This window comes from Nematolebias whitei, chromosome 8 (genome assembly GCF_014905685.2).
Source record: "Nematolebias whitei isolate Nwh7 chromosome 8, NemWhi1, whole genome shotgun sequence".
In the NCBI taxonomy this organism is placed as follows: Eukaryota; Metazoa; Chordata; class Actinopteri; order Cyprinodontiformes; family Rivulidae; genus Nematolebias; species Nematolebias whitei.
Window position 1 is genome coordinate 45,195,347 of NC_056505.1, and position 12,572 is coordinate 45,207,918.

At 42.3% G+C, this 12,572-nt stretch overlaps 2 protein-coding genes across 2 annotated transcripts in view; one reads left to right on the forward strand and one right to left on the reverse strand.

Annotated features, from left to right (window-relative positions):
- The window catches only part of LOC119413703 (general transcription factor IIH subunit 2-like), a 16,026-nt gene extending 9,464 nt beyond the window's left edge, over nt 1-6,562 (forward strand). Inside the window, exon 5 of the mRNA XM_037680757.1 lies at nt 6,482-6,562. Within this exon, the coding sequence (XP_037536685.1) occupies nt 6,482-6,562 (81 nt within the window). The remainder of the gene's footprint in view (nt 1-6,481) is intronic.
- A 380-nt stretch (nt 6,563-6,942) lies between these two features.
- Nucleotides 6,943-12,572, reverse strand: part of LOC119413704 (general transcription factor IIH subunit 2) — a gene marked incomplete in the record, with an annotated part of 51,339 nt that continues 45,709 nt past the window's right edge. The window contains 2 exon segments of the mRNA XM_037680759.1: nt 6,943-7,052; nt 12,118-12,313. Coding sequence (XP_037536687.1) covers nt 6,943-7,052; nt 12,118-12,313 — 306 coding nt within the window.

Sequence of the window (12,572 nt, forward strand, 5' to 3'; positions counted from 1 at the left end):
AGAGGATGAACGTGATTATCGTATATGGGGCATGCGTAGGACGCAAGGATATGGGATCCAAGAGGACCCATATTATCAGGGGAAATCCGAAGAGGAACCCCCAAAAGACGTACCTAGCCGCCTCCCACCTCGGACGAAACGTCCCGAGGCGAAAAAATCACAAAAGTTCCAGAAAAAAGGCCCTACACCTCTGAGCTCGGAAGAGACAGAGGAAATACAAAGGTTTTTAGACACTTTGATACACGCTGAAATGGGAACCCAACCAGGAGCACAGTGTAGTGATGTGATCGCTACTAACTCTGAAGGCGCGAATGACAACATTACAGATGTCGGTGAAACACACCAAGACATTGCTGTCGTTGCCTCCAACAACCCCTCATCGGACGAAGGGGGGATAAACTCACACACAAACGATGACGAGTCATCGCAAACTGAAAACTTAGAACCTGATTTTCATGATTTTGAACTAGGCATTCCAGTTCTGGGAGGACTCCCAGATAACCTGGTACCGAGTCAAGAAACTGGGCCAGTATGGTTAACAAAACCAACACAGGCCATAGCTCTTTTCTCAACCAAGGACGTCGACCAAGGGCCTCAAACCTATGGTGTCTTACCCATAGACAGGTCCGACGACTCAGAAAAGGATTCGTTGGAGCTCCCCAAGGAGCAAGAACCCTTATCAGTCTCATCACAGATTGAACAGGTGGTCGCCCAAGCCGACACTCTGACATCTGATGAAGAAAGAGACAAACTTCGCCAAGTTCTTTTAAAATATGAAAAGTCATTTTCAACTGACCCAGACATCATCCAACTTCAAAAGTTGGATGATCCTGCAATTAAATCAATGATACTGTATCTGACTGACCAAGACAAATACACTCCATCGAAAGTCGAACTGGATTCCAATCCAGACCTTAAAGTCCTCTTTCAGCTGCGCAAACAGTTAAAACTACTCAAGGACAACCTAACTTTAGCTCATGGAGCGACGTCCTCACCCGTGTTCGCGGTCTCCCATGACCGAAGGGGGGTGACGCCAGTTAGGATAATGCTACCAGACGCGATAACGTGAGCAAATCTGACATCCAGAGTGAGTGGCGCACCGAAACGTTGTTTTCTAGTTGCTTAATCACTGCTTTTGTCAATGTTGAAACGTTGTTTTACTGGTTGCTTAGTCACTGTTTTTGTCGATGTTGAGACATTGTTTAATTGGTTTTTGGTATTGTTTCTTAACACCCCAAGCAAGAATGAATTTTGTGTGTAGTTAAGTTAGAGACTAAGAGGCCTTTAACCATGCCAACATGCAGTTCATTCGTTAAATTGCAATCTTTGCGGAGTCAATGTATATTATTGCTACCTTAAGTACCATAATCTACATTGGTCTCACAATGCTTAAGCTGAACCTACTCGAACAATTCTATTCGGGGGGATAGCTAATTCTTTTTGATGAGTCTCGCCATAGACTTCCAAAACATTTATGGGGAAACCAAACACCCAATCTCAAGTCGTTCGTCTAAAAGACAACAGACAATTGAACCAAACTATATTTTACCATGTAAAGCTAACTTAAACCAAGTTAGGAATGGAAAAATAGTTTGGAACACTCTTCTTTAGGTATAAACCCCTATAGTTACCCTTTTCAGCATGTTCCATCCCTTAACTGGTAGCTGTAGCTGTTCCCAATCATAATAGCTTACACACCAGGTGCATATAGTTTAAGGCCTTATGAAAAATCCCCTTCATAAGCCCACCTTAAACCACATAATTGCATGTCACATTGAACCAGAACGGCACAGACTGGAGGTCGCCCAGAGACGACCGTCGCTGGAGGAGACCTGCAATCCTGACGTTGGTCTCCAATCTTCATCCAGTGGCTGCATCTTCGGTTCAATCCAAGGGAACCCCTCTGTATGCTGATCAATCAACACCTCCAATCGTTGTGGATTTACCGTTGTGGATTATATGACTTTTTCCAATGGATTACAGACTCTGTTACCAAGGGGGTTAAAGCATTGCTACAATGGAATTACCAACAACATTATGGAATTATCATCAACACAATGGAATTACCAAGAACATTGTGGAATGTAATCTGGTCAAGTTCCACTGCCTCTTAAAACTGCCATCATTAGGCCTCTTCTGAAAAAATCTAACTTGGATCCAGACATTCTTTCTAATTACCGCCCAATTTCTCACCTCCCATTTCTGTCAAAAGTGCTGGAAAAAGCAGTTGCTGCTCAGCTGCAGATCCACCTACAACAACACTCCCTATATGAGAAGTTTCAGTCTGGCTTCCGTGCAGCTCACAGTACTGAGACCGCACTGCTGAGAGTCACCAATGATGTCCTCATGGCTGCTGACACTGGTTCTCCCTCCCTCCTTGTTCTCCTTGACCTCACTGCAGCTTTCGACACTGTGGACCACAGTATCCTCCTCCACCGTCTTCATGTGGAGGTCGGTCTCTGTGACACTGCCCTGGACTGGTTTAAATCTTTCCTCTCCAATAGGCTGGAATGTGTTAGTCTTGGCAATGCCAAGTCCCAGACTGTCTGTGTCTCCTGTGGTGTCCCTCAAGGGTCAGTTTTAGGGCCCCTGCTATTTTCCCTTTACATGTTGCCTTTAGGTCAAATTATTAATCAGTACAACATTTCTTTTCACTGTTATGCCGACGATACACAGCTTTACATCAGGACCGGAGCATCATCTTCACCACTGTCATCTCCATCTTCACTCGCTGCCCTCTCTACCTGCCTGGAGGAGATAAGGGCATGGATGAATCAGAACTTTCTTCAGTTAAACTGCTCCAAAACAGAGGCCATACTGATTGGCACCCCTCACCAGGTTCAAACTTCAACTATAACGACTATTTCATTTTCCGGACAAGACATCCCCCTCTCCACCACCTCTGTTACAAATCTTGGAATAAAAATGGACACTCATCTTACATTTGAAAATCACATTAAGCATCTGTTTAAAACCTGTTTCTTCCATCTTAGAAATATCTCCAAACTGCGCCCATCTCTCACTTTTGCTGATGCAGAGAAACTCGTCCATGCTTTTGTCTCCTCCAGGCTCGACTACTGCAACTCCCTGTTTACTGGGATCCCCGGCAAAAACCTTCAGAAGCTTTAATATATTCAAAACAGTGCAGCCAGGATTTTATTGAGAGCTCGTAAATTTGAACATATTACACCCATTCTCCATAACCTCCATTGGCTTCCTGTCACCTACAGAATTCAGTACAAAATTGCTCTCATTACCCATCAGTGTTTATATGGAAATTCACCAGATTATCTGAAGGACCTTCTTGCTCCATATTCATCCACCCGGTCCCTACGATCACAGAACAGTCATCTCCTCCACCTGCCACGAACTAAATTAAGAACCATGGGAGATCGGGCATTCTGTGTGGCTGCCCCCCGCCTCTGGAACTCCCTCCCTGAATATCTGAGAGCTCCACAATCATTGGCTGACTTTAAAAAAGGCTTAAAGACTTTTCTTTTTAAGCAAGCCTATTCTGCCTCCACATGATTGTATCATTGATTTTAGTTGTTTGTATCATTGATTTTAGTTGATTTTATCACAGATTTTAGTTGATTTTATCACAGATTTTAGTTGATTTTATCATTGATTTTAGTTGATTGTATCATTGATTTTAGTTGATTTTATCACAGATTTTAGTTGATTTTATCATTGATTTTAGTTGCACTCTGTAGCACTTTGAGATTTTTGTTAATGAAAAGTGAGTTACAAATTAAATTCATTATTATTATTATAATTACATCAAGACTTTTGTTTTCCTTGCTGGATTACATCAAGACCAAGGACATTCGAAGGCGTAAGTTCATGTTGGAATTCATCCCCATGGACAGGCGATGATTTCCAAAGGGGGGACTGTAGTGAACTAGGCCTGAGGTCAAGTCTTGACCTTAAGGACCTTATGGGACAGAAACTGTCATTTCATTGATTTGAATCCAGAAATACAGGTTGACCCATCCTGAGACTTTCTTTCTTGAATTAATCAAGTGAAAGAGACTACTTTCGATTATCATTACTATTTTACAAATGTTTGATAATCAAATTGTGTTAGTTCAAACAATGTTTAAATGTTGAAGTGAACTACTCATTTTTAAATCAACTGTGAAACAGTAATAACGATTTTTAATCCTCATTCAAAGTGAAATCAAGTTGGAATATGTTACAGAGTAATGATTCAATTTCTTGATCGTCTGTTTGAAATGAGCAAGTGGTGTAAGTTGGTCAAAGTTCAAGTTTCGGTCAACTGCAAGTTTACTGAAAAAGAAATGTCATGTTTAACTTTTACAGCAAGATACTAGAGAAGTGACTCCACAAAGTCTGAGTTCTTCATAATATCTTTTGTCTGTTCTTAAACAATCTTAATCTTTTTCCTTGACTTTTTAATAACACCTTACATCACAAAACACACCTCTGTTTTGGTCCATCGACCAATCAGAAACTCCCAAATGAACCGGAAATAGAGCTCTTTAAATGTTGGTACTTCCTAGTTCAACCCAGTTGGAGTAGATGGAGAGTTCTGCAAGAGGTTCCACCTCCAGTTGGAGTCGGGTGGAGAGTTTGCAGCTCCAGTCGTTTGGGAGAACAGAAGTCCAGCCATGATTCAAAGCTCTTCCGAGTATTGGGGATTATGACATCTTCCACCTCTGAGTGGAACTCTGACGGACTCCACTCATGTGAAGTCCACTCGTGAGGTGAACTGTTGTTGACGAAGTCCCGCCACCACTCCGGACGGTTCTCTGCCATCCTACGGAGACGCTGGACCGGTAGCGTAACTGGAGCTCCGCTTCCACTGATAATCGTCAGAGAGGTAATGAGTCGAGTTCACTACCGAGCGTACCGAGGAAAGCTGGGTCGAATGGAGGGTGCCGTTCTGTCCAACACCTTTCACTTCACCACACACAATCTCCCTCCCTCTAAACTTCAATCTTTAAACTCTTCTATCTGCTAAGAAATTAATCCAGATATTTTTAGAAATGTCTGAAGCAAAGTTTTTCAACCACCGCCGTGTGGTTAATGTCTGTTGTACTGCTGGAAGTGAGAAAACAATCGCCGTATTGTTTACTTCCTGTAAAACTGATTAATAAGCTGTCGTTATTTTCAATTCTTGCCAATTAATGTAAATGTGTGATGTGTTAAACTTGATTCTGTTAATAAATGACCCACTGTCGTTGGTGAGTCAAAGATAATTAACGTTTCCGTCCACATTTTTATTAAATTCAGATGCACGTCATTATACAGTCCAGAAAAATGAAAGAATCCGTTTAATTTATGAATATATCAGCATATGTTCATACTACATATATATATGTATATATATATATATATGTATATATAATTTTCTTGTAACTTTCAAGTCATGATTTTTTATGATTGTCTACTGTTGTACTGATGAATATCTCTAGAGAGTAAACTATATCTTGGCTGCAAGTATCAATCTGCGAAATCCTTCATTTTCTACAACTGATAGTGGTTGGTCATTAATTATGATGAAGTTTAGCAACTTCTCGGTAAACAATCGAGCTCTGTGGCTTCAGCGATGTCTTCTTCTTCAATCTGCAGCAGGCAGTTTGATTTCAGTCAGCCGCGCTCAGTCTGTCCCTCCTCAAAGACGGGCAGATTGATCGGGGCAGACTGGACGTTGCTGTCTTGTTTTGTGGTGTTTCTAGTGTAAAATACTTCCACACAGCGGACATGTTTAGATGAAAAGTTGGTTAGCCGTTAGCCACAGTGCTGCTAACTCAGTCCTCACGTTGTAGCTGGCTGCAAACTATGAAATGGATTTCCTGAATGTGAGGCGGGTCTTATTACTCTGGGTTCATGAAACACGCCTCCATTCAGGAAATCCATTCCATAGTTTGAAGCCAACATGCAACATGGATCGGAAATCTCTGTAGGCTGGATCGGTAAAATCCGATACGTAAATTATGCTGGTATCGGAGGCCGATACTGGATCCGATCGGCCCCATCCCTTAAATAAATCCTGTTAATGAACTTTAGTTCACCATTAAATCTCTGATGAACCAGATTCTACAAAAACATTTATATTTAAAATTGTACAGGTTTTCTTCATCATTTGATGTATTTGCACTCATTGTGTCTACTTTTAATGTTCAGTTTAGATATGTGGCTTTGTTTCTTGTTCACATATATATTTTTTTATTCTTAGCTTTGCTTTAAAGTTCTTGTTTTGTGATTTGTACATTTGTGGGTTAAAATAAAGTTGAACTAAAGGCCGTATCTCTTCTTTAAACATGTTTGAGGGAAATATTCCTGACAGATCCAACAATTTTGTGTTTTTTATGATTTTTCAGCTGAGTTAACTTTAACAGATTATTTAATAGTCATTAAAGTGAAAACAGGATTTCATGATAAAGCCGGCACCATTTATTTATGTATTTATTTTTTTAATCTTCAACGCAAAAAACCCCCCTTTTTTTATGACCAGCTCTGCTGGTCTCACACGGTCCTCTCCCCCGGAGCCAAGACGGGCAGGCGTCATCTTCCCGGCTCCGAGCTCAGCTGGTGACTCGCAGAAGGCTGTTGCCAGACCCCAGCCTCGCGTAATCATGAAGGCCCAACCCAACCTGCGCAGACAGGTGGACAGAAACGATCTGTGACGAACGGTGGAAGCGATTTTTAAAAACATTTTATGTATTAAAAAAATGTTGTTGTTTTTTTATTCGCTTCAGCGATTTTTAAAAACATTTTATGTATAAACACAAAATATTAGTTTATTTAAAAATCGCATCCACCGTCCGTCCCAGACCCATCCCAGTCTGCCTGACTGCCGGGATCAGGAATCGGACTTCATGATTACGCGAGGCCGGCGTCTGGCAATGGCCTTCTGCGAGTCACCAGGCTTTTATGATCCTTCGCGGTGACCAGCAAAGTTATGAGCACGCAAGGCTAGGATTCGGAGCCCGAGCCCCGAGTCGGCACCACGGAGGATCTTCCACGATGACCAGTGGAACTCGGAGCCAGGGAGATGATGCCCTGCCTGGCCTGGCTCCGAGGCTCTGGATAGAGGACCAGGGAGACCAGCAGAGCTCCATCCAGCTTGCTCTGAATTTTGTCGTCGGCCACCAAGCACAAAAAACGCCAGTACGTCAGCATGAGACCAAGGTGTTGTCATTATTGTTTTTAAAATCTTTAAAATAGGTCCAGCCGCTGCTCCAGTCCGAGAAATTACAAATGGTGGATCAATGTTTTGAAAAGTTTCTGAAGGATCCAGTGACTCCTCCCCCGACCAATCAGTGACTGACAGTGTTCTGACGTCATGTTTTGATACCTACTCGGTCGGATTAGAACCACAGAGCCAAGGGTCCTGAAAATAGGAACAGGTTCTACGTACCGTTACTAGTGGAAAAGCCTCGGAACCGGGCTGAGTCGGGTCCAGTCGGGCCGTATCGGTACTAATGGAAAAGGGGCATAAGTATCCCATGACGCCAATATAAACATTTCTAATTTTCACCCCTAATTCTAGTTTTTTAGTTTGCATGATGCCATGGGCAGTGGCAAAAGGCGGGGACCTTGGCGCTCTGACCCTGGCTTACCAAAGCTGGCTCTTGGGACATGGAACGTGACCTCTCTGGTGGGGAAGGAGCCTGAGCTTGTGCATGAGATTGAGTGGTACTGACTAGATGTAGCTGGGCTCGCCTTGACACACAGCATGGGCTCTGGAACCAATCTCCTTGAGAGTGGCTGGACCTTATTCCACTCTGGAGTTGCTCATGGTGAGAGGCGCTGAGCTGGTGTGGGTCTACTCTTAGCCCCCGACTTGGTGCCTGTGTGTTGAAGTTTTTCCCGGTAGATGAAAGAGTAGCTTCCCTGCACCTTCAAGTGGTGGTATGGGCTCTGACTGTTGGATCGAGAGGTGACGGGTGGTGAACGAGTGGAGCCACGCATAAGAGGTGAGAAGATTATGTTTATTGTTTAGCTGGGTGGGGGTGGGGGTCTGGGATCCTGGCATTGTTTAGTTCAGACTTGTTTTTGGGGAGCCATGGTAAAATGGACTGTACTTATATAGCGCCTTTCAAGCTAATCAAGATACTCAAAGTGCTTTACACTAGGGGATGACATTTTTACGGGAGTACCGTAGGTCACGTGATTCCGGCCAGATTCTGGCGGAACTGGAGTCAACCTCATTATAACTCACATGATCGGGACGTGACCGAACTGAAAGCTAACGGGAGCAGACAGGAGCGGGAACCGACCATTAACCAAAAATGAAAATGAAAAAAAAAAAAAACGGCGCAGCTATTTTGTAGTTTTCTTTCAGTAAGCCTTCACTTTAACACAAGTCAAAAGAACTACTTTTCCCACAAGTCAAAACACCGTAGCTTTTCACCGAGAGGGTGGGAGGAACAGCGAAGTCTCCAAAGAAACCGAATGGCTGAAATAGTTTGCAACGCAAGGTAAGAAGTAACTGTCTGTCTATTAAAGTCAAAGAACAGGCAGGAAAGTGTCCCTGAACTTTATGAGAGTTGTGTTGGTGCTGTGCTGCTTTAAACTTTAGTCTCATCTTCAGCTGCAGTGGGAGTCGGACTTTGTTTACCGTCAGTAAATAAACAGAATCTGCGCATTTTTCTCCACCTTGTCCCTTTTAATTTAAAAATTATGCTCTGCTTTTTTATGTGGGTTTTTAGGTTAAATTCTTCATTATCTGTCGCTGTTTGTAATGTAAAATAGAAAAAAAACGAACTCTACCTGGTTAAAGTGCACGCATTCTCCGGTAAAAATATCCCTATTTTTGTATTGTGACGTCCTGCTGGATACTGAAATCGAGGAAAACGTGAATAACCATCACTTTATTGTGTGAATAGTTACTGTCGGCTGTAACCATACCAGTACAACAACAAACTCGTTAGTGAAAGCATTCTCCGGTAAAAATATCCTAGTTTTTATATGAAAGACTGGTTGCATATATATTATAATAACTGTTTTAGTTTTAGATTTAAGATATGATGTGTATGTTGTTGTGTTAAATTTTAGGCCAAGAGTTGATTTTTCTCAGTTCATTTTTTCACACCAGGGGTGATTCTAGAAGCAATTTTTAGGGGCCTTAGCCCCCCAGTGTTGACAATGGCTCTTGGCTTGAACCACACAGTGTGTATTAACATTAGAATTATTGTAGGGGGACATATTGGTGCGGGGCCTGTGGGTCCTCCCCCATAACTTTTTGAATAAAGCAGCTGCTATTTCCTGCATTCTGGTGTATTTTAACAGGTTTTAAAACTTGTGTTTACCTACATAAGTAAATACTTGATTCAATAACTGTTTTAGAAAGCACAGTGTTTCTCCTAGTTAACTTGCCATGGCGGGGTGCTCATCTTATCCATGATTTTTGTTGATGGGGGGATGGACACTTGTCTGAGCGCAGCTTGTACTAACAGTTTTTGAGTGGGGGCAGGGAGCGTTTAGCATGAGGGAAGAGGCAACATGAGTGCTTCCTTGAGCTTTTTAGCTACAGAACCTGTATTTCTCACTGCTAGCTTAGTGCTATGTCAGTGCCGGGTGGGCAGGTGGGGGGGGGGGGGGGCAAGTTTGGTTTGGTAAGCGGGGTGCTCAATTCGGTTGACGGGGAGGGGCACCCCGCTTATATAGTGGTAGGGGAAACACTGAAGCATGGCACAACAAGAAGTAGCACTAAGCTTTTTGTTTGTCTTTAATTTAATTTAATTTTTCTACCTAACACAAGAAGCTGTTTGGCTCTGGAAGCAAACTGTTAAACAGCTTTAGACACAAAGACCCTTGTCACACTCTTCAACAGAGCAGGTGAGATACATAAATCTTGTAATCTCTGCCTGGTGAGTCTGTTTAAGTAATTATAAAATATGATAAGTGAAATAAATAAAAATTGAGCTTCTGTAATTTATATTTGCAAATGTCACATTTTCTTGACTTAGTTTCAAATGTAAATCTCTTTTGTTTTTGATAAATATTTTTTTCCAAAAGAAAGGCCAACAAATTGTAATTTGTAGTCACAGTAACCCTATTTTGACTTGTGCACTGTCTTCTTTCACTTTTAGGTTACACAAGGCTCTGGACTGGTCCAGCTGTGGAGAGATGAGTGTGGAACACCAGACCTGCAATGCTCCAGTCTGTAAATGATGCTCTGAAGTTTGGGAAGATGCACGACATCATGCTTCTCCCAAACGAGCTCGTTACCTCGACCACATAGACTGAACTTCTGGAGGACGTCGTCCAATGTATAATAATGCCTTTAAACATTTTTATTTGTTCTCTTGCTTGGTACATTATTTTTCTTTTTTTGTTTTTGTTTGTTTGTTTACACAATTTAAAACATGACAGTAATGTCACTGTTTAAAGGAAACAATAGCTCAATAAATTAGTAAAATGCAACTTGTTATGTTTGGGTTCTTTCATCTAAGGTAGACATGGTGTGACCCATGGACTGGTTTTGATTTTTTGTTTTTACTGTAACTGACCTTCAAAAGAGCCAGAAACAGGGACTCAGCAGCTGATCCTCTGTAGAAAAATTATAGGGACTACAGGCCATGTATTTTTTGTTTTATGACATTTAGTGAAGGTTTTTGTTTGGATTAAGGCAAGAAATGTCTGTTTCACCACAGATGAACTGTTCCTATATCTTTTGAAATAAAACTGCACAACACAAAGTAATTTAAACAGGAATGGGTAGACGATTAAATCAAATTCAATGTATTTCCTAAAAATTAAATGATGATTAAAAAAACAGGAGCAGGACAGGAGTGGGAGCGATTCTGAACAGGAGCAGGAGTCATGTTCCCAGGAGTGGGACAGGACAGGATTATTTTTTTTACTCTGGACCAGGATTGGGACAGGACAGGATTTTTTCTGTGGGACCAGGACAGGACAGGAGTGAAAATCCACTCCTGTGTCATCCTCTACTTCACACTACAATCTGTCTCCTCATTCACCCATTCATACAGCACTCTACTACATCTCTACAAAGCTAATTGAACAAATCATTCTAAAGAGACTAATCAGACCTTTAGATCACATTCAAACACCAATGGGACACACATCGGAGGCGATGAGTGGTTCAGTGTCTTGCCCATGGACACTTTGGCATGTGATTGCTGGTGGATTTGAACCCCCAACTCTTGCATTAGAGGACGACTGCTCTAACCACTCAGCCACAGCCGCCCCTGGTCTCTGTCAGGCAGATAGTTGGGGACTATCATCTGTTTTGGGGGCCTTTAAGTACCATGGGGCTTTCATTTGATCAAAAGGGGGTTCAGGGACAATTAGTTTTTTTAAGTTAACGAGATATTTTGCAGCAGCACGGTGGCGCAGCTGGTAGAGCTGCTGCCTCTCAGCGAGCAGGTCCCTGGTTCAAATCCCGGTCCGGGGGCCTTTCTGGGTGGAGTTTGCATGTTCTCTCCGTGCATGCGTGGGTTTTCTCCAGGTACTCCGGTTTCCTCCCACAGACCAAAAACATGCATGTTAGGCTGATTGGTAACTCTAAATTGTCCCTAGGTGTGAGTGAGAGAGTGAATGGTTGTTTGTCTCGTTTGTCTCTATGTGGCCCTGCGATGGACTTGCGACCCGTCTAGGGTGTACCCCGCCCCTCGCACAGTGATTGCTGGACATGGGCACCAGCGACCGGCGTTACCCAAAATGGAAGAAGCGGGTAAAAGATAATGAATGGATGGATGGAGATATTTTGCTAACAGACAAACTGACAAAAATTAATGCCTAAGTTTTAAGCAAACATCTTGTACAATGAGTGGCACTTAAGAGTAGGTGTTGTGAAAAACTCTCATCTACTACTCACTACTCACTATAAAGAAATGATGCTTATATTCTACACATCTAAAAAAGTTAAATCTGGTCCTCTGGACATTCAAAAAAAAAAAAAAAAAAATTGTAGAAACGTTTCGTCTTTCATCCGAAAGTCTTCCTTTTTAGATTTTTCTACCTGGATTATTGAGCATGCATCAGGTTATCTTCTACACATTTTTAAAAATTCATCCACTGGGTCATGAGACATTTTGCTAACAGACAGATACACAAACACATACGGACATGAGCAAAAACACAATAGTCCACCTTTGGTTTTTGTGTTTGTGTACTTACCCATGCGTATTAACGAGCATTCTGATGAGGAGCGGGCAGGAGGAGGTTTGACATGTAGCATCAGCAGTTCTTTGAAGTGACTCTCGTCCAGAATAACATGGTATGAGCCGCCCGTCTCTCTGGTCAGCACTGTACACACTCGGACCTCTGCTGACAAACCAATCACTGACACTCGCACCTTCAGAGACTTCAGGGTCTGACAAGAAAAAACAGTCAGTTCTGCGTGATACCAAATTATTCAAATATATATATAAAAATTCAGAATAAATTCAGATTATCATTCAAAAGGAGGATACAGAAAACTATAGAGAAGCAGCAGGAAGTTGGCTCATGATCAGTACCGGCTGATATACAGCCTGACCAGCTGATATACAGCCTGACCAGCTGATATACAGCCTGACTGTAAATATGGCGCCACCTAGTGGACCTTCGTTGTCTGTACACAAGGGCGGCTG